Consider the following 23570-nt stretch of genomic DNA (forward strand, 5'->3'; position numbering starts at 1 on the left):
CACTCATAATGGTGGAGAGCTGTGGAGTAGTGAGGAATGAGGCACGAGGTCAGGTCAGGTCACATGGTTGCGGTCACTGATAATGGTGGAGAGCTGTAGAGTAGTGAGGCACTAGGTCAGGTCAGGTCAGGTCACATGGTTGCGGCCACCGATAATGGTGGAGAGCTGTAGAGTAGTGAGGCACGAGGTCAGGTCAGGTCACATGGTTGCGGTCACCGATAATGGTGGAGAGCTGTAGAGTAGTGAGGCACGAGGTCAGGTCAGGTCACATGGTTGCGGTCACCGATAATGGTGGAGAGCTGTAGAGTAGTGAGGCACGAGGTCAGGTCAGGTCACATGGTTGCGGCCACCGATAATGGTGGAGAGCTGTGGAGTAGTGAGGAATGAGGCACGAGGTCAGGTCAGGTCGCATGGTTGCGGCCACCGATAATGGTGGAGAGCTGTGGAGTAGTGAGGAATGAGGCACGAGGTCAGGTCAGGTCAGGTCAGGTCAGGTCAGGTCACATTAAGAGAGAAGGAATAGTTCACATCACTTAACATCCTGCCTATATATACCACACCTAAAGTGGGGTATATATAGTTGTGCTGGTGGAAACATGTCTTTGTCTGTTCAGCTGTCTGACCCATTGGGTGAATAAACTTGGTTCAAGCTTTCCCTAGTTGACCGTTTCTATTACAGAGTTTTAAAAAACTAACAAGATAAAGCACAAATGCGTATTAACATTCTATCTCAAGGCCATCAGACTGTTCAATAGCCATCAGACTGTTCAATAGCCATCAGACTGTTCAATAGCCATCAGACTGTTCAATAGCCATCAGACTGTTCAATAGCCATCAGACTGTTCAATAGCCATCAGACTGTTCAATAGCCATCAGACTGTTCAATAGCCATCAGACTGTTCAATAGCCATCAGACTGTTCAATAGCCATCAGACTGTTCAATAGCCATCAGACTGACTGTTCAATAGCCATCGGACTGTTCAATAGCCATCGGACTGTTCAATAGCCATCAGACTGTTCAATAGCCATCAGACTGTTCAATAGCCATCAGACTGTTCAATAGCCATCGGACTGTTCAATAGCCATCAGACTGTTCAATAGCCATCAGACTGTTCAATAGCCATCGGACTGTTCAATAGCCATCAGACTGTTCAATAGCCATCAGACTGTTCAATAGCCATCAGACTGTTCAATAGCCATCAGACTGTTCAATAGCCATCAGACTGTTCAATAGCCATCAGACTGTTCAATAGCCATCAGACTGTTCAATAGCCATCAGACTGTTCAATAGCCATCAGACTGTTCAATAGCCATCAGACTGTTCAATAGCCATCAGACTGACTGTTCAATAGCCATCGGACTGTTCAATAGCCATCGGACTGTTCAATAGCCATCAGACTGTTCAATAGCCATCAGACTGTTCAATAGCCATCAGACTGTTCAATAGCCATCGGACTGTTCAATAGCCATCAGACTGTTCAATAGCCATCAGACTGTTCAATAGCCATCGGACTGTTCAATAGCCATCGGACTGTTCAATAGCCATCAGACTGTTCAATAGCCATCAGACTGTTCAATAGCCATCAGACTGACTGTTCAATAGCCATCAGACTGACTGTTCAATAGCCATAAAGACTGACTGTTCAATAGCCATCAGACTGTTCAATAGCCATAAAGACTGACTGTTCAATAGCCATCAGACTGTTCCATAGCCATCAGACTGTTCAATAGCCATCAGACTGACTGTTCAATAGCCATCAGACTGACTGTTCAATAGCCATCAGACTGTTCCATAGCCATCAGACTGTTCAATAGCCATCAGACTGTTCAATAGCCATCGGACTGTTCCATAGCCATCAGACTGTTCAATAGCCATCAGACTGTTCCATAGCCATCAGACTGTTCAATAGCCATCAGACTGTTCCATAGCCATCAGACTGTTCAATAGCCATCAGACTGTTCAATAGCCATCAGACTGTTCAATAGCCATCAGACTGTTCAATAGCCATCGGACTGTTCAACAGCCATCAGACTGTTCCATAGCCATCAGACTGTTCCATAGCCATCAGACTGTTCAATAGCCATCAGACTGTTCCATAGCCATCGCTAGCCGACTACCACCCAGCTACTCAGAGGCTGCTGCCCTATATACATAGACATGGAAACACTGGCCACTTTAATAATGGGAACACTAGTCACTTTAACAATGTTTACATATACTGCTTTACTCATTTCATATGTATATACTGTATTATATTCTACTGTGTGCCTGTAATGCCACTCCGACATTGTTCGTCTTAATATTTATATATTTATTATATTTCATTCTTTTACTTTTAGATTTGTGTGTATTGTTGTGTATTGTTAGATATTACTGCACTGTTGGAGCTAGGAACACAAGCATTTCGCTACACCTGCAATAACATCTGATAAATATGTGTATGTGACCAATAACATTTGATTTGATTCAATACATTGTTGGATAAGTCACATAAACCTAAACAATCAAACATGGGGCTAGACGGTGCTTAGACGGCATTAGATTCTTCCTTTAATTGAGTAACATTTAGAAATAAATATTGTGTTTCAGTAAACTGAGCCTGTGGACGTCTGAGCAGAGTAACATGATCAACGGCACAGACGGCAGTGCCTTCCACCCCCTGTTGTCCAAGACGGAGAGACTGTACATCTTCAGTCCTGACCTGTGCAGGTAGGCTACAGCGCAGAAAACTGAGTACGCATCATGTCAGAACGAAACAGGTGAAAACACTATGTGAAAGGTCACTAAAACGCACCCTTTTAAAACAGGAGTCGATTCCAGTTTTTGGGAGTCGATTCCATTTCAATTCAAGTCAATACAGGAAATACTGCTTTGATACAAGGAAGTAGAATTGCCCCCCCCCCCCCCCCAAACTCTGCTAAATAATATCATAGGTCACTGGAACTTCCACGACACACAGTCTCCCTGTGGTAGAAGGATCCCACGATGAATGTTGTCTCTCAGTCCAATGGCCTGATAGAGACTCTTCTCATGGTTGACTTTTCAGCTGGTTAGGAGGATGTGAGTGCTGATAAGGTTAGTGGGACATCAGAGCAGAGTAACCAGTGCCTTCCATCTCCTGCTGTTCCAAGAGGGAACGAGTCTTCACCACTTACCTCTGCAGGAACAGTACAAAGTACACAATTCAGATTATGTCTGAACAAGAACAGATGCTTTCCTTAAACGTTAGGATTTGGATAAATTCAAATTTCCCGATTGAATAAAAACAATCAAAAGCTTATACTTCATTCATTGAAATGTTATTGACCCCAAAACAACTGAATACCAAAGACCACTGAAAACAAATGTACCACTTTTAAGTTTCCTGTTCAGTACAGTTTCGCTGTGTTAAAAGGATCTCTAGAACAGCGACGTTTCATATTGAGCAAATGGCCTGTGTTCTTCTGACCTTTCACATAGTTAGGATGCGAGTGCTGATGAGGTAGCGGGTTATTCTGGGCCCCTACAACCTCGCCTCAGCATAAGGGGAAGTAATATTTTATTAGTGTCAGGGGAATAATGTGTCTCACATGACAGGGATCTTGTGAGATGGTTATCATCATAACATCCTGGTAACTTGCACACTGCTACAGCTATCTTTACCTCCCTTTGGCCTTCGTCCAGCTAAACTTTACCTACCTATGGCCCTCGTAAAGGCTAGCATTACCTCCCTACGGCCCTCGTCCATCTAGCATTACCTACCTATGGCCCTCATCCAGCTAGCTTTACCTCCCTACGGCCCTCGTCCAGCTAAACTGTACCTACCTATGGCCCTCGTCCAGCTAAACTTTACCTACCTATGGTCCTCGTCCAGCTAGCATTACCTCCCTACGGCCCTCGTCCAGCTAGCTTTACCTCCCTACGGCCCTCGTTCAGCTAGCATTATCTCCCTACGGCCCACATCCAGCTAGCATTACCTCCCTTACAGCCCTCGTCCAGCTAGCTTTACCTCCCTACGGCCCTCGTCCAGCTAGCTTTACCTCCCTACGGCCCTCGTTCAGCTAGCATTATCTCCCTACGGCCCACATCCAGCTAGCATTACCTCCCTACGGGCCCTCGTCCAGCTAGCATTACCTCCCTACAACCCTCGTCCAGCTAGCATTACCTCCCTACGGGCCCTCGTCCAGCTAGCATTACCTCCCTACGGGCCCTCGTCTAGCTAGCATTACCTCCCTACAACCCTCGTCCAGCTAGCATTACCTCCCTACGGGCCCTCGTCCAGCTAGCATTACCTCCCTACGGGCCCTCGTCCAGCTAGCATTACCTCCCTACGGCCCTCGTCCAGCTAAACTTTACCTCACTATGGTCTAATATAAATTTGTAGGATGAGTATTTATTCTAGTGAGCTCTGTTCCATTTCACATCTACTATTTTGTTAATTTAGTAGACATTCTTATCCAGAGTGACTTGCATCAACTAAGGTGTTAAACAACAACATATCACAGTCACAGCAAGTCAAATGTTTCTGTAACTGTTACTGAGAACGCTGTTGGGCCAGCTACTTACAAATGTATTTTTTGTATTTTAAAATACAAAATACGTGTATTTTAATTCAATATATTATTTAATTAATATTATTTTGATACATTGATCTTTATGGTATTTTTGATCTGTATTTACCATCTACCATCCCTGAGTGTATTTTGACACACCCAATTAACCTCTTTGTATCTCTATATGACTTTTCACCTAAATATATGAGACTCTCCCCTTGTTGTTGATTGGTGGAGTATGTGGGTGGGTGGGGGGGGGGGGGGGTCGGTCTATTTTAGCTGGGAACCTTGACCTAAAAAAACAGGGACATGGTGACTACTTGCGAACTTCCTCCCCCCTTTGTTCAGGACAGGCGGAAATAATCTGCTAGATTGGCATGTGCATCTGCCATTTTCATCAGGAGCAACAGGTTTAACTCGTCAAAACATCCAATGGAATGTTTGGAAAAAAAACTTTCACCTTCTTACACACACATAAGTAGCAGTGACCGAACGACTGGTCATCTGTGTTATTGTAGCCGAAGGGGACATCCCACCTTCCACTGGTTACATCCAAAATGGTATCCTATTTCCTACATAGTGCACTATTTGACCTTTGGGAAGCAGCCCACGGCTCCCAGCCCACGGCTCCCAGCCCACGGCTCCCAGCCCACTTCCTGTTCTTTGTATCATATTTAAAATAGGAAGTTGTTGTTCCAGTCATTATTCATGTCCAACAACCTTTATACACACATTGTTTATACGCACATTGTTTATACATACGTTGTTTATACATACATTGTTTTGAGTATTACAGAAGAGCTGATGCACATCGGCAGAAAGACCTTTGGCAATGATCCAAGGGGCAAGTCAACTGGAGGTACCAGTTTTGGTGTCAATTCCTTTTGCAATTTCACTTAACTTCCAAAATGTATGCACTATGTTCCACTGGGGGAATGTTAATCTCATGAAAAAGGTGTAAACATATGTCAATTTACTTAAATAGCTAGCTAGTGCACAATTTGAGATGGTGGGTGGTGAGATTAGGGGATTCTGGGTGGTGAGATTAGGGGATTCTGGGTTGTGAGAATAGGGGATTCTGGGTTGTGAGATTAGGGGATTCTGGGTTGTGAGAATAAGGGATTCCGGCTTGTGAGAATAGGGGATTCCGGGTTGTGAGAACAGGGGATTCTGGGTTGTGAGAATAGGGGATTCTGGGTTGTGAGAATAGGGGATTCTGGGTTGTGAGATTAGGGGATTCTGGGTTGTGAGATTAGGGGATTCTGGGTTGTGAGATTAGGAGATTATGGGTTGTGAAATGACATAATGATCAACTGGAGGTACCAGCAGGGTTTGGGTCAGTTCCATTCAGAATTTCAGTGTCCTTCCTGAATTGAAATGCAAAGAAGTAGGAACTGTATAAAGTATGTGAAATATGAATCTAAAAACTGTAATATTTCTCCGTTCTTTGTTTCTTTTCAGACAGTAACATCATGGTTTGGTTAATTGGTTGGTTGGTGGATTATTTAATTGATTGTTTGTTGTGATCCTCAGGTCCATCTTCATGGAGTTTGAGAAAGATGTGAAGGTGAAGGGGCTCCCAGCGTATCGTTTCACCCCTCCTCGTGATGTCCTGGCAAGCAAGGAGGAGAACCCAGCCAACGAAGGATTCTGTGTCTCCCCCAAAGAGTGCCTGGGCACCGGCTTGCTCAAAGTCAGCGTATGCCGAAAAGGTAGGTGCACCTCCACTACACCCCTATCTAACTGCCTACCTCCAGGTGTAGTAGGGTCTACCTCCTCCTCTCTCCTCTCCTCCAGGGGTAGTAGGGTCTACCTCCTCCTCTCTCCTCTCCTCCAGGTGTAGTAGGGTCTACCTCCTCCTCTCTCCTCCCCTCCAGGGGTAGTAGGGTCTACCTCCTCTCTCCTCCCCTCCAGGGGTAGTAGGGTCTACCTCCTCCTCTCTCCTCTCCTCCAGGTGTAGTAGGGTCTACCTCCTCCTCTCTCTTCTCCTCCAGGTGTAGTAGGGTCTACCTCCTCTCTCCTCTCCTCCAGGTGTAGTAGGGTATACCTCCTCTCTCCTCTCCTCCAGGGGTATTAGGGTCTACCTCCTCCTCTCTCCTCTCCTCCAAGTGTAGTAGGGTCTACCTCCTCTCCCCTCTCCTCCAGGGGTAGTAGGGTCTACCTCCTCCTCTCTCCTCTCCTCCAGGTGTAGTAGGGTCTACATCCTCCTCTCCTCCAGGGGTAGTAAGGTCTACCTCCTCCTCTCTCCTCTCCTCCAGGGGTAGTAAGGTCTACCTCCTCCTCTCTCCTCTCATCCAGGGGTAGTAAGGTCTACCTCCTCCTCGCTCCTCTCCTCCAGGGGTAGTAAGGTCTACCTCCTCCTCTCCTCTCCTCCAGGGGTAGTAAGGTCTACCTCCTCCTCTCCTCTCCTCCAGGGGTAGTAAGGTCTACCTCCTCCTCTCCTCTCCTCCAGGGGTAGTAGGGTCTACCTCCTCCTCTCCTCTCCTCTCCTCTCCTCTCCTCTCCTCCAGGTGTATTTGTATTTATTATGGATCCCCATTAGTTCCTGACAAAGCAGCAGCTACTCTTCCTGGGGTCCATCAAAATAAAGGCAGTTTATACAGTTTAAAAACGTTACAATACATTCACAGATTTCACAACACACTGTTTGCCCTCAGGCCCCTACTCCACCACTACCACATATCTACAGTGCTAAATCCGTGTGTGTGTGTGTGTGTGTGTGTGTGTGTGTGTGTGTGTCTGTGCCAATGTTGGTGTTGCTTCACAGTCCCCACTGTTCCATAAGGTTTTTTTTAATCTGTTTTTTTAAATCAAATTTGACTGCTGCATCAGTCACTTGATGTGGAAATAGAGTTCCATGTATGTAGTCATGGCTCTGTGTAGTACTGTGGAATAGAGTTCCATGTAGTCATGGCTCTATGTAGTACTGTGGAATAGAGTTCCATGTAGTCATGGCTCTGTGTAGTACTGTGGAATAGAGTTCCATGTAGTCATGGCTCTATGTAGTACTGTATGCTTCCCACAGTCTGTTCTGGACTTGGGGACTGGGAAGAGACCTCTTGTGGCATGTCTTGTGGGGTATGCATTGGTGTCTGAGCTGTGTGCCAGTAGTTTAGACAAGACAGCTCGGCGTATTCAACATGTCAATACCTCTCATAAATACAAGTAGTGATGAAGTTAATCTCTCCTCCACTTTGAGCCAGGAGACGTTGATATGCATATTATTAATGTTAGCTGTCTGTGTACATCCGAGGGCCAGCCGTGCTGCCCTGTTCTGAACCAGCAGTGCTGCCCTGTTCTGAACCAGCCGTGCTGCCCTGTTCTGAACCAGCCGTGCTGCCCTGTTCTGAGCCAGCCGTGCTGCCCTGTTCTGAGCCAGCCGTGCTGCCCTGTTCTGAGCCAGCCGTGGTGCCCTGTTCTGAGCCAGCCGTGCTGCCCTGTTCTGAGCCAGCCGTGCTGCCCTGTTCTGAGCCAGCCGTGGTGCCCTGTTCTGAGCCAGCCATGCTGCCCTGTTCTGAGCCAGCCGTGCTGCCCTGTTCTGAGCCAGCCGTGCTGCCCTGTTCTGAGCCAGCCGTGCTGCCCTGTTCTGAACCAGCCGTGCTGCCCTGTTCTGAGCCAGCCGTGCTGCCCTGTTCTGAGCCAGCCGTGCTGCCCTGTTCTGAGCCAGCCGTGCTGCCCTGTTCTGAGCCAGCCGTGCTGCCCTGTTCTGAGCCAGCCGTGCTGCCCTGTTCTGAACCAGCCGTGCTGCCCTGTTCTGAGCCATAGGGTCTACCTCCTCCTCTCTCCTCTCCTCCAGGTGTAGTAGGGTCCTCCTCTCCTCTCCTCTCCTCTCCTCTCCTCTCCTCTCCTCTCCTCTCATCCAGGTGTAGTAGGGTCCTCCTCTCCTCTTCCCCCCTCTCCTCTCCTCTCCTCTCCACCAGGTGTAGTAGGGTCTACCTCCTCCTCTCTCCTCTCCTCCAGGTGTAGTAGGGTCCTCCTCTCCTCTCATCCAGGTGTAGTAGGGTCCTCCTCTCCTCTTCCCCCCTCTCCTCTCCTCTCCTCTCCTCTCCACCAGGTGTAGTAGGGCCTTTTCATTTTACTCCAGGTCAGTTCAGGAGACAAATTTAAATATGATCAATAAATGGATTGGTTTAATATTTCATACGTATAAATATGATGTAACATTACAATCTCACTCATATCTCCCCCAATGTCTTCTGTTGTCCTCCCAAACCCCAGAACACACACACACACACACACACACACACACACACACACACACACACACACACACACACACACACACACACACACACACACACGTGATTCAGCTCCCCTCTGACTCTACCCCCCCAAAACCACCTGACCAGGCCTGACCCACTAACTGAGTAGGCTGGTTGCTGGGCGGGACGGCGGTAAGTCCTGTCACCTGACTGTGGTTCGGGAAGGAGCAGTTAGCCCTTCTAATCTCCTAGGGTGCACTACTTTAGACCAGAGCCCAATGGAACCCTATTCCCTATATAATGCATTACTTTAGATCAGAGCCAATAGTAGTGCACTATGTAGGGACTAGGGTGTCAGACACAGGCCTCGTGTCCACGGTTATGTCTGCCCAGTAAGTGTCTCGCAGGTGATTGACTGGATGCATTAGTGCGTTGCCAAGGTTAACATGCCAAAGGAAACAAACACACTCACTCACTCATCCACGTTTAAGAGAGCATATCCTTTAATTGAGCCGTGTGTGGATCGGCGTCCGTTCACCATCAGGCCTGGGTTCAAACATTTCTAAATACTTTATCTGAGCTTGATTGAGCTTGCCTGGCTTAAAGGGACACCTCAGATTTGATCTACTTCCCCAGAGTCAGATGAACTCGTGGTTACAATTTTTATGTCACTGCATGGAATTTGAAGGAGCGGCAGCATAGCCTAGTGGTTGGAGTGTTGGACTAGTAACCGAAAGGTTGCAAGTTCAAATCCCCGAGCTGACAAGGGAAAAATCTGTCGTTCTGCCCCTGAACAAGGCAGTTAACCCACTGTTCCTAGGCCGTCATTAAAAATAAGAATTTGTTTTTAACTAGTTAAATAAAGGTAAAAAATAAAAATAAATAAAGGAAGTTGAAGGTAGTTTTGCGAGTCAATGCTAACTAGCGTTAGAGCACTGACTGGAAGTCTATGGAATTTGCTAGCAACTTCCTTCAGAGACATGAAAAGGGTATCTACAATTTCATCTGACTCTGGGTAAGTAGATAATGGGCCTCGTTGGCAAAATCCCGAAGTATCTCTTTAATGGGACCAATAGAATAGTCTCAATTGCTGATCAGGCAAGCTAGAGCGAACGGTCAAGTATTTGAACGATTTCAAACCGTATTTGAACCCAGGTCTGTCCACCAAGTCTGTCAGCTTTCCCCTACTTGTGTTTAGTTCATATCATGATCACCGGGCAAGGACAGGGGAAGTGAGGGGGGCATAGGTATTTGACCTTGGCTGCGTCCCAAATGGCACCCTATTCTGTATGTAGTGCACTACTTTTGACCACCACCCATAGGGCTCTGGTACAACGTCGTGCACTATAAAGTTGAATAGAGTGTCATTTGGGACCCAGGTTGTATTATGAGGTTGAATGTGTGTTGCTGTGCTAATGCCATCTCCGTCAGGTGACTGTTGCCACAGCTTACCAAAACATCAACTTTGTTCTACTTCCCCCACACGTACTGTAACGTAAACACACAATCCACCTGGACTCTACAAGTGGCCTCCTATTCCCTATATTGTGGCATAGGACTCTGGTTAAAAGTAGTGCACTATATAGGGAATAGGGTTCCATAGGGCTGTGGTCTAAAGTAGTACACTATATAGGGAATAGGGTGCCATTTGGGAGGCAGTCCTATAGTACCACACAGTGGACTCATTGGAGGGAAAGTAGACTAGAGGAACTAGCTGTCCCCTGAGGGGAGAGGGACTAGCTGTCTTCTGAGGGGAGAGGGACTAGCTGTCTTCTGAGGGGAGAGGGACTAGCTGTCTTCTGAGGGGAGAGGGACTAGCTGTCCTCTGAGGGGAGAGGGACTAGCTGTCTTCTGAGGGGAGAGGGACTAGCTGTCTTCTGAGGGGAGAGGGACTAGCTGTCTTCTGAGGGGAGAGGGACTAGCTGTCTTCTGAGGGGAGAGGGACTAGCTGTCTTCTGAGGGGAGAGGGACTAGCTGTCTTCTGAGGGGAGAGGGACTAGTCCTCTGAGGGCATAGGGATTATAACTTCCGGCGCCGACAGAGATGGCCGCCTCTCTTCGCGTTCCTAGGAAACTATGCAGTATTTGGTTTTTTTACGTGTTTCTTACATTGGTACCCCAGGTAATCTTAGGTTTCATTACATACAGTCGGGAGGAACTACTGAATATAAGAGCAACGTCAACATTACCATCATTACGACCAGGAATACGACTTTCCCGAAGCGGATCCTGTGTTTGATCCACCACCCAGGACAATGGATCGGATCCCAGCCGGCAAACCAAAACAAAGTTGCCGTAAAATGGGCAGACGAAGCGGTCTTCTGGTCAGGCTCCGTAGACGGGCACATAGCACACCGCTCCTGAGCATACTACTCGCCAATGTCCAGTCTCTTGACAACAAGTTTGATGAAATCCGAGCAAGGGTAGCATTCCAGAGAGACATAAGAGACTGTAACGTTCTTTACTTCACGGAAACATGGCTCACTCGAGACTCACTATCGGAGTCGGTACAGCCAGCTGCTTTCTTCACACATCGCGCCGACAGAAACATGCATCTTTCTGGTAAGAAGAGGCGGGGGGGTATGCCTTATGATTAACGAGACGTGGTGTGATCATAACAACATACAGGAACTCAAGTCATTCTGTTCACCTGACTTATAATTCCTCACAATCAAATGCTGACTGCATTATCTACCAAGAGAATTATCTCCGATTATAATCATAGCCGCATATATTCCCCCCCAAGCAGACATATCGACGGCCCTGAACGAACTTTATTTGACTCTATGTAAACTGGAAACCACATATCCTGAGGCTGCATTCATTGTAGCTGGGGATTTTAACAAGGCTAATCTGAAAACAAGACTCCCTAAATTCTATCAGCATATTGATTGTGCTGCCAGGGCTGGTAAAACCCTGGATCATTGTTATTCTAACTTCCACAACGCATATAAGGCCCTCCCCTGCCCTCCTTTTGGAAAAGCTGACCATGACTCCATTTTGTTGCTCGCTAAGACTAAAACAGGAAGCTCGCGCGCTCAGGTCTGTTCAACGCTGGTCCGACCAATCTGATTCCACGCTTCAAGACTGTTTCGATCACGTGGATTGGGATATGTTCCGCACTGCGTCAAACAACAACATTGACAAATACGCTGATTCGGTGAGCGAGTTTATTAGCAAGTGCATCAGCGATGTCGTACCCACAGCAACGATTAAAACATTTCCAAACCAGAAACCGTGGACTGATGGCAGCATTCGCACGAAACTGAAAGCGCAAACCACTGCTTTTAATCAGGGCAAGGTGACCGGAAACATGACCGAATACAAACAGTGTAGCCATTCCCTCTGCAAAGCAATCAAACAAGCTAAGCGTCAGTATAGAGACAAAGTAGAGTCGCAATTCAATGGCTCAGACACAAGAGGTATGTGGCAGGGTCTACAGTCAATCACGGATTACAAAAAGAAAACCAGCCCCATCGCGGACCAGGATGTCTTGCTCCCAGACAGACTAAACAACTTCTTTGCTCGCTTTGAGGACAATACAGTGCCACTGACACGGCCCGCTACCAAAACCTGCGGGCTGTCCTTCACATTTAAACGTGTTAACCCTCGCAAGGCTGCAGGCCCAGACGGCATCCCCAGCCGCGTCCTCAGAGCATGCGCAGACCATCTGGCTGGTGTGTTTACGGACATATTCAATCAATCCTTCACCTCTAGTGAATCAACACTGCTGTGGGTACCTCTAGTGAATCAACACTGCTGTGGGTACCTCTAGTGAATCAACACTGCTGTGAGTACCTCTAGTGAATCAACACTGCTGTGGGTACCTCTAGTGAATCAACACTGCTGTGAGTACCTCTAGTGAATCAACACTGCTGTGAGTACCTCTAGTGAATCAACACTGCTGTGGGTACCTCTAGTGAACCAACACTGCTGTGAGTACCTCTAGTGAATCAACACTGCTGTGGGTACCTCTAGTGAATCAACACTGCTGTGAGTACCTCTAGTGAATCAACACTGCTGTGAGTACCTCTAGTGAACCAACACTGCTGTGGGTACCTCTAGTGAATCAACATTGCTGTGGGTACCTCTAGTGAATCAACACTGCTGTGGGTACCTCTAGTGAACCAACACTGCTGTGGGTACCTCTAGTGAATCAACATTGCTGTGGGTACCTCTAGTGAATCAACACTGCTGTGGGTACCTCTAGTGAACCAACACTGCTGTGAGTACCTCTAGTGAATCAACATTGCTGTGGGTACCTCTAGTGAATCAACACTGCTGTGGGTACCTCTAGTGAACCAACACTGCTGTGAGTACCTCTAGTGAATCAACATTGCTGTGGGTACCTCTAGTGAATCAACACTGCTGTGGGTACCTCTAGTGAATCAACACTGCTGTGAGTACCTCTAGTGAATCAACACTGCTGTGAGTACCTCTAGTGAATCAACACTGCTGTGGGTACCTCTAGTGAATCAACACTGCTGTGGGTACCTCTAGTGAATCAACACTGCTGTGGGTACCTCTAGTGAACCAACACTGCTGTGAGTACCTCTAGTGAATCAACACTGCTGTGGGTACCTCTAGTGAATCAACACTGCTGTGGGTACCTCTAGTGAACCAACACTGCTGTGGGTACCTCTAGTGAATCAACACTGTTGTGAGTACCTCTAGTGAATCAACACTGCTGTGAGTACCTCTAGTGAATAAACACTGCTGTGAGTACCTCTAGTGAATCAACACTGCTGTGGGTACCTCTAGTGAATCAACACTGCTGTGAGTACCTCTAGTGAATCAACACTGCTGTGGGTACCTCTAGTGAATCAACACTGCTGTGGGTACCTCTAGTGAACCAACACTGCTGTGAGTACCTCTAGTGAATCAACACTGTTGTGAGTACCTCTAGTGAATCAACACTGCTGTGAGTACCTCTAGTGAATAAACACTGCTGTGAGTACCTCTAGTGAATCAACACTGCTGTGAGTACCTCTAGTGAATCAACACTGCTGTGAGTACCTCTAGTGAATCAACACTGCTGTGAGTACCTCTAGTGAATCAACACTGCTGTGGGTACCTCTAGTGAATCAACACTGCTGTGGGTACCTCTAGTGAACCAACACTGCTGTGAGTACCTCTAGTGAATAAACACTGCTGTGAGTACCTCTAGTGAATCAACACTGCTGTGATTATAGTGTTCTACCATTTGCTGAGAACTACCCAGGAGTCACCGGTGTGTTCTTGTAGTATTAGCTAATCCTCAAGGGGTTGTTCCTTTCTGTTTCTGCCCGTTCACATTTGACATACTCAGCTCATATTTTGCAAACAAGATCATCCAATCACAATCCATTTCTTCCTCTCTTAGCTTTGAACAGAGTTCAAATCCCTTAGCCTCTCGTCTTTCCCCGTCTTCACAGAGTTCCAGTCACATTCACTTCTCCTCCCTGTCTCTCCAGGTGCTCCAGTCGTGACGTCCTTTCCTCATTTCTACCTGGGAGATGAGAAGTACTCTAACGCCATTGAAGGACTGGATCCTGTCAGAGAGCATCACCAGACCTACCTGGACCTGAACCCGGTACCCAACCCTGTAGTGTTCACTTCTCCGGCCCAATAGATCATCCACTTTAATATTCCAATAGTGTTACATTTGTGTAAATGGGAATTGCACCAACTGCGAAGGATTATAATTACAATTACCAGGTTATAATTATTGATGTTTAACCTAGACATTACCAGGTTATAGTTATAGATGTTTAACCTAGACATTACCAGGTTATAATTATTGATGTTTAACCTAGACATTACCAGGTTATAATTATTGATGTTTAACCTAGACATTACCAGGTTATAGTTATTGATGTTTAACCTAGACATTACCAGGTTATAATTATAGATGTTTAACCTAGACATTACCAGGTTATAGTTATAGATGTTTAACCTAGACATTACCAGGTTATAGTTATTGATGTTTAACCTAGACATTACCAGGTTATAGTTATAGATGTTTAACCTAGACATTACCAGGTTATAGTTATAGATGTTTAACCTAGACATTACCAGGTTATAGTTATAGATGTTTAACCTAGACATTACCAGGTTATAATTATAGATGTTTAACCTAGACATTACCAGGTTATAATTATTGATGTTTAACCTAGACATTACCAGGTTATAGTTATTGATGTTTAACCTAGACATTACCAGGTTATAGTTATAGATGTTTAGCCTAGACATTACCAGGTTATAGTTATAGATGTTTAACCTAGACATTACCAGGTTATAGTTATAGATGTTTAACCTAGACATTACCAGGTTATAGTTATAGATGTTTAACCTAGACATTACCAGGTTATAGTTATTGATGTTTAACCTAGACATTACCAGGTTATAGTTATTGATGTTTAACCTAGACATTACCAGGTTATAATTATAGATGTTTAACCTAGACATTACCAGGTTATAGTTATAGATGTTTAACCTAGACATTACCAGGTTATAATTATAGATGTTTAACCTAGACATTACCAGGTTATAATTATAGATGTTTAACCTAGACATGAATCAAATATCCAGTACATTGAGCGTTACACCTGCAGTTCACATGGCTCATCAAAACTGTGCCTGTGTTGTTCTACACTTCCAGACCACTGGTGTTCCTATCCGGGCCAGTAAGAGAGCTCAGATCAACATCCTCATCAACAGAATCGGTGGCTTTCCGTGAGTACATACAGTCTATTGTTTCTGAATGATTTCCATCTCACAACCACCACTCAAGTTCAGCTAGCTAAAGACATATAGTTTCCGTTTCTGAATGATTTCCATCTCACAACCACCACTCAAGTCCAGCTAGCTAAAGACATATAGTTTCCGTTTCTGAATGATTTCCATCTCACAACCACCACTCAAGTCCAGCTAGCTAAAGACATATAGTTTCTGTTTCTGAATGATTTCCTTCTTTTGTTCAATTATTTCCGTCTCACAACCAACACCCAAGTTCAAGTAGCAATAATAAAGCTCATAATCTTTATGATATCTATATTATTTCCTTCCATTGTTTAATGATTTTCTTACAATCTATTTTCCTTCACAGGAAAACCAAATCCCTGAACGAGACTATCTTCCCTGTCATGTTTATCAATGAGGTGAGATAATCACCATTTCATTTGACTCCACAAAAATATACAACTTTTGTAGAATATGACATTTCAATTCAGAAAATGTTCATTTAAATCCGAGCGTGTGTTTTGTTCAGACGGTAGTGATCGACGATGTGTCGGCAGCGAAGCTCCACAAACTGTTGCTGATGGTGATGCTGGTGTCCAACGCCCCTCTCGTCCTGGTTGGTCTGGGGGCCATCCTGCTGCCGGTGTTCATCGGCCTCATCGTCTGCGAATACAAACAGAAGGTAAGACCACGACCATGTTTCTTCCCGTTTTTATTTTACCTTTATTTAACTAGGCAAGTCAGTTAAGAACAAATTCTTATTTACAATTACATCCTAGTAACAGTGGGTTAACTGCCTTGTTCAGGGGGCAGAACGACAGATTTGTACCTTGTCAGCTCGGGGATTCGATCTAGCAACCTTTCGGTTACTGGTCCTACACGCTAACCACTAGGCTACCCTGCCGCCTCTACACTCTAACTACTAGGTTACCTGCCGCCTCTACACTCTAACCACTAGGCTACCCTGCCGCCTCTACACTCTAACCACTAGGCTACCCTGCCGCCTCTACACTCTAACCACTAGGCTACCCTGCCGCCTCTACACTCTAACCACTAGGCTACCCTGCCGCCTCTACACTCTAACCACTAGGCTACCTGCCGCCTCTACACTCTAACCACTAGACTACCTGCCACCTCTACACTCTAACCACTAGGCTACCCTGCCGCCTCTACACTCTAACCACTAGGCTACCCTGCCGCCTCTACACTCTAACCACTAGGCTACCCTGCCGCCTCTACACTCTAACCACTAGACTACCTGCCGCCTCTACACTCTAACCACTAGGCTACCTGCCGCCTCTACACTCTAACCACTAGGCTACCTGCCGCCTCTACACTCTAACCACTAGACTACCTGCCGCCTCTACACTCTAACCACTAGACTACCTGCCGCCTCTACACTCTAACCACTAGGCTACCTGCCGCCTCTACACTCTAACCACTAGTCTACCTGCCGCCTCTACACTCTAACCACTAGTCTACCTGCCGCCTCTACACTCTAACCACTAGACTACCTGCCGCCTCTACACTCTAACCACTAGTCTACCTGCCGCCTCTACACTCTAACCACTAGACTACCTGCCGCCTCTACACTCTAACCACTAGGCTACCTGCCGCCTCTACACTCTAACCACTAGTCTACCTGCCGCCTCTACACTCTAACCACTAGGCTACCTGCCGCCTCTACACTCTAACAACTAGTCTACCCTGCCACCTCTACACTCTAACCACTAGGCTACCTGCCACCTCTACACTCTAACCACTAGGCTACCTGCCGCCTCTACACTCTAACCACTAGGCTACCTGCCGCCTCTACACTCTAACCACTAGGCTACCTGCCGCCTCTACACTCTAACCACTAGTCTACCTGCCGCCTCTACACTCTAACCACTAGACTACCTGCCGCCTCTACACTCTAACCACTAGCTTACCTGCCGCCTCTACACTCTAACCACTAGTCTACCTGCCGCCTCTACACTCTAACCACTAGACTACCTGCCTCCTCTACACTCTAACCACTAGTCTACCTGCCTCCTCTACACTCTAACCACTAGACTACCTGCCACCTCTACACTCTAACCACTAGACTACCTGCCTCCTCTACACTCTAACCACTAGTCTACCCTGCCACCTCTACACTCTAACCACTAGTCTACCTGCCACCTCTACACTCTAACCACTAGGCTACCTGCCGCCTCTACACTCTAACCACTAGTCTACCTGCCACCTCTACGCTCTAACCACTAGACTACCTGCCTCCTCTACACTCTAACCACTAGTCTACCCTGCCGCCTCTACACTCTAACCACTAGTCTACCTGCCACCTCTACGCTCTAACCACTAGACTACCTGCCTCCTCTACACTCTAACCACTAGGCTACCTGCCGCCTCTACACTCTAACCACTAGTCTACCCTGCCTCCTCTACACTCTAACCACTAGACTACCTGCCTCCTCTACACTCTAACCACTAGGCTACCTGCCGCCTCTACACTCTAACCACTAGTCTACCTGCCACCTCTACACTCTAACCACTAGGCTACCTACCACCTCTACACTCTAACCACTAGGCTACCTACCACCTCTACACTCTAACCACTAGTCTACCCTGCCACCTCTACACTCTAACAACTAGGCTACCTGCCACCTCTACACTCTAACCACTAGGCTACCTGCCGCCTCTACACTCTAACCACTAGGCTACCTGCCGCCTCTACACTCTAACCACTAGGCTACCTGCCGCCTCTACACTCTAACCACTAGTCTACCTGCCGCCTCTACACTCTAACCACTAGGCTACCCTGCCACCTCTACACTCTAACCACTAGGCTACCTACCACCTCTACACTCTAACCACTAGGCTACCTACCACCTCTACACTCTAACCACTAGTCTACCTGCCTCCTCTACACTCTAACCACTAGTCTACCCTGCCACCTCTACACTCTAACCACTAGGCTACCTGCCGCCTCTACACTCTAACCACTAGGCTACCCTGCCACCTCTACACTCTAACCACTAGGCTACCCTGCCACCTCTACACTCTAACCACTAGGCTACCTGCCACCTCTACACTCTAACCACTAGACTACCTGCCACCCTTTTCTTAGTTCCCCTTGCTTTTGTATATATATATATTTTGTTTATATAGAACAGTGAAAGACTGGTGGGAAAGTTCGGCAGGGAGGGGAGCGGGTGTGTTAGAATAACAGTGGGACTTAATCAAACCCACGCTCACACAGGCAGATATATTCTGTTGGCAGTGGATTAGACCTCCCCAGGATACTGACCTGTGTTTCTCTGGGAAGATAGAGTGTTGAGGGCCTGTGTCAGGGAGGAGCAGGACAACAGTGTTTTTCTCTTTTTCAATAAACTATAGTTAGAGCCCAGAGCGGTTCCTGGTCAAGTCAAGAATAAGTCCTGGCCTGGCCCTCAACTATAAAGTACTTTAAAAAGGCAGCAAGAAATGTCACAAATGGGGAACCTAAAAGTCATGTTGTAGACAGAATAGGTACGCCAACTAAATGTATAGAGATCCTATTAAAAGACGAGGCTAGGTCATTAACCGTAAAAGATGGCTGTTACTAGGTTACCCCATGTCCATTCCAGTGTTCCTATATCTTTTTCTATGAGGAGACACAGAAGAATAGAGAATACTGTAGAACTTAAGTGTAACGGGATTCTTCTGTTGAAGGAGAGGCGGACCAAAACGCAGCGTGGTTATTTAGATACATCTTTAATAAAGATGAAAATAGAACAATATACAAAAACGTGAAAAACCGAAAACAGCCCTATCTGGTGTAACAAACACAAAGACAGGAACAATCACCCAACAAACCCCAACACCAAACAGGCTACCTAAATATGGTTCCCAATCAGAGACAATTACTAACACCTGCCTCTGATTGAGAACCATATCAGGCCAAACATAGAAACAGACAAACTAGACACACAACATAGAATGCCCACTCAGATCACACCCTGACCAAACAAAACATAGAAACATACAAAGCAAACTATGGTCAGGGTGTGACATTAAGGCTGTGGTTTGGTTGGTCACAAGACACTTCTTCTCTCAACATGCGTCACGTTCGTTGTAACGAGGAGACCAAGGCGCAGCGTGATGAGAATAATTTCCTCTTTGTTAAAGGAAGACCACTGAAACAAACTAACAAAACGACTGAGACGCTATAACCACTGGTGCTGACACAGGCAACTTTACATAGACACTAACCCACAAAATACCCAAGGAATATGGCTACCTAAATATGGTCCCCAATCAGAGACAACGATAAACAGCTGCCTCTGATTGAGAACCAATCTAGGCAACCATAGACATATAAACCCCTAGACTAGAAAAACCCCTAGACTAGAAAACCCCCTAGACATATATAACCCCCTAGACATATATAAACCCCTAGACACATATAACCCCTAGACTAGAAAACCTCTTAGACACATATAAACACTAGACATATATAACCCCCTAGACTAGAAAACCCCTAGACATATATAAACCCCTAGACATATATAAACCCCTAGACACATATAAACACTAGACATATATAAACCCCTAGACACATATAAACCCCTAGACATATATAAACCCCATGACATATATAAACCCCTAGACATATATAAACCCCTAGACTAGAAAACCCTAGACATATATAAACCCCTAGACTAGAAAACCCCTAGACATATATAAACCCCTAGACATATATAAACCCCTAGACAGATATAAACCCCTAGACACATATAAACACTAGACATATATAAACCCCTAGACTAGAAAACCAATAGACATATATAAACCCCTAGACTAGAAAACCCCTAGACATATATAAACCCCTACACTAGAAAACCCCTAGACACATATAAACCCCTAGACAATTCAAAAAACCAAACACACCACCCTTGTCACACCCTGACCTAACCAAATAATAAAGAAAACAAAGATAACTAAGGTCAGGGCATGACAACATGATGACAACATGATGACAACATGATGACAACATGATGACAACATGATGACACCATGGTGACAACATGATGACAACATGATGACAACATGATGACAACATGGTGACAACATGATGACACCATGGTGACATGATGACAACATGATGACAACATGATGACAACATGGTGACAACATAATGACAACATGATGACAACATGATGACACCATGATGACAACATGATGACAACATGATGACAACATGAAGACAACATGATGACACCATGGTGACAACATGATGACACCATGGTGGCAACATGGTGACAACATGATGACAACATGGTGACAACATGATGACAACATGAAGACAACATGATGACAACATGATGACAACAAGAAGACAACATGAAGACAACATGATGACAACATGATGACAACATGAAGACAACATGATGACAACATGATGACAACATGGTGACAACATGAAGACAACATGGTGACAACATGATGACAACATGGTGACAACATGAAGACAACATGGTGACAACATGATGACAACATGGTGACAACATGAAGACAACATGGTGACAACATGGTGACAACATGAAGACAACATGATGACAACATGATGACAACATGATGACAACATGATGACAACATGAAGACAACATGAAGACAACATGAAGACAACATGATGACAACATGAAGACAACATGGTGACAACATGATGACAACATGGTGACAACATGAAGACAACATGGTGACAACATGATGACAACATGGTGACAACATGAAGACAACATGGTGACAACATGGTGACAACATGAAGACAACATGATGACAACATGAAGACAACATGATGACAACATGAAGACAACATGATGACAACATGATGACAACATGGTGACAACATGATGACAACATGATGACAACATGATGACAACATGAAGACAACATGATGACAACATGGTGACAACATGAAGACAACATGAAGACAACATGATGACAACATGATGACAACATGAAGACAACATGATGACAACATGATGACAACATGAAGACAACATGATGACAACATGGTGACAACATGAAGGCAACATGATGACAACATCAAATCAAATCAAATTTTATTTGTCACATACACATGGTTAGCAGATGTTAATGCGAGTGTAGCGAAATGCTTGTGCTTCTAGTTCCGACAATGCAGTAATAACAAGTAATCTAACTAACAATTCCAAAACTACTGTCTTGTACACAGTGTAAGGGGATAAAGAATATGTACATAAGGATATATGAATGAGTGATGGTACAGAGCAGCATAGGCAAGATACAGTAGATGGTATCGAGTACAGTATGTACAAATGAGATGAGTATGTAAACAAAGTGGCATAGTATAAAGTGGCTAGTGATACATGTATTACATAAGGATACCGTCGATGATATAGAGTACAGTATATACGTATGCATATGAGATGAATAATGTAGGGTAAGTAACATTTATATAAGGTAGCATTGTTTAAAGTGGCTAGTGATATATTTACATCATTTCCCATCAATTCCCATTATTAAAGTGGCTGGAGTTGAGTCAGTGTCAGTGTGTTGGCAGCAGCCACTCAGTGTTAGTGGTGGCTGTTTAACAGTCTGATGGCCTTGAGATAGAAGCTGTTTTTCAGTCTCTCGGTCCCAGCTTTGATGCACCTGTACTAACCTCGCCTTCTGGATGATAGCGGGGTGAACAGGCAGTGGCTCGGGTGGTTGATGTCCTTGATGATCTTTATGGCCTTCCTGTGACATCGGGTGGTGTAGGTGTCCTGGAGGGCAGGTAGTTTGCCCCCGGTGATGCGTTGTGCAGACCTCACTACCCTCTGGAGAGCCTTACGGTTGAGGGCGGTGCAGTTGCCATACCAGGCGGTGATACAGCCCGCCAGGATGCTCTAGATTGTGCATCTGTAGAAGTTTGTGAGTGCTTTTGGTGACAAGCCGAATTTCTTCAGCCTCCTGAGGTTGGAGAGGCGCTGCTGCGCCTTCTTCACGATGCTGTCTGTGTGAGTGGACCAATTCAGTTTGTCTGTGATGTGTATGCCGAGGAACTTAAAACTTGCTACCCTCTCCACTACTGTTCCATCGATGTGGATAGGGGGGTGTTCCCTCTGCTGTTTCCTGAAGTCCACAATCATCTCCTTAGTTTTGTTGACGTTGAGTGTGAGGTTATTTTCCTGACACCACACTCCGAGGGCCCTCACCTCCTCCCTGTAGGCCGTCTCGTCGTTGTTGGTAATCAAGCCTACCACTGTTGTGTCGTCCGCAAACTTGATGATTGAGTTGGAGGCGTGCGTGGCCACGCAGTCGTGGGTGAACAGGGAGTACAGGAGAGGGCTCAGAACGCACCCTTGTGGGGCCCCAGTGTTGAGGATCAGCGGGGAGGAGATGTTGTTGCCTACCCTCACCACCTGGGGGCGGCCCGTCAGGAAGTCCAGTACCCAGTTGCACAGGGCGGGGTCGAGACCCAGGGTCTCGAGCTTGATGACGAGCTTGGAGGGTACTATGGTGTTGAATGCCAAGCTGTAGTCGATGAACAGCATTCTCACATAGGTATTCCTCTTGTCCAGATGGGTTAGGGCAGTGTGCAGTGTGGTTGAGATTGCATCGTCTGTGGACCTATTTGGGCGGTAAGCAAATTGGAGTGGGTCTAGGGTGTCAGGTAGGGTGGAGGTGATATGGTCCTTGACTAGTCTCTCAAAGCACTTCATGATGACGGATGTGAGTGCTACGGGGCGGTAGTCGTTTAGCTCAGTTACCTTAGCTTTCTTGGGAACAGGAACAATGGTGGCCCTCTTGAAGCATGTGGGAACAGCAGACTGGTATAGGGATTGATTGAATATGTCCGTAAACACACCGGCCAGCTGGTCTGCGCATGCTCTGAGGGCGCGGCTGGGGATGCCGTCTGGGCCTGCAGCCTTGCGAGGGTTAACACGTTTAAATGTCTTACTCACCTCGGCTGCAGTGAAGGAAAGGCCGCATGTTTTCGTTGCAGGCCGTGTCAGTGGCACTGTATTGTCCTCAAAGCGGGCAAAAAAGTTATTTAGTCTGCCTGGGAGCAAGACATCCTGGTCCGTGACTGGGCTGGATTTCTTCCTGTAGTCCGTGATTGACTGTA

General features: G+C 46.1%; 1 protein-coding gene across 2 annotated transcripts in view; it reads left to right on the forward strand.

Moving 5' to 3' along the window:
- LOC110536907 (lysosome membrane protein 2) overlaps positions 1-23570 on the forward strand; it is a 59741-nt gene that overhangs the window by 30171 nt on the left and 6000 nt on the right. For both annotated transcript variants that reach the window (XR_005034852.1, XM_036936807.1), the window contains exons 6-11: positions 2591-2710; positions 6067-6245; positions 14188-14306; positions 15375-15448; positions 15822-15873; positions 15984-16136. Coding sequence is in view for 1 of the 2 variants with exons in the window: in XM_036936807.1 (XP_036792702.1) it covers positions 2591-2710; positions 6067-6245; positions 14188-14306; positions 15375-15448; positions 15822-15873; positions 15984-16136 (697 nt within the window). In the remaining variant the exon portion in view is untranslated. The remainder of the gene's footprint in view (positions 1-2590; positions 2711-6066; positions 6246-14187; positions 14307-15374; positions 15449-15821; positions 15874-15983; positions 16137-23570) is intronic.

Source organism: Oncorhynchus mykiss, chromosome 12, assembly GCF_013265735.2.
Source record: "Oncorhynchus mykiss isolate Arlee chromosome 12, USDA_OmykA_1.1, whole genome shotgun sequence".
NCBI classification, from domain to species: domain Eukaryota; kingdom Metazoa; phylum Chordata; class Actinopteri; order Salmoniformes; family Salmonidae; genus Oncorhynchus; species Oncorhynchus mykiss.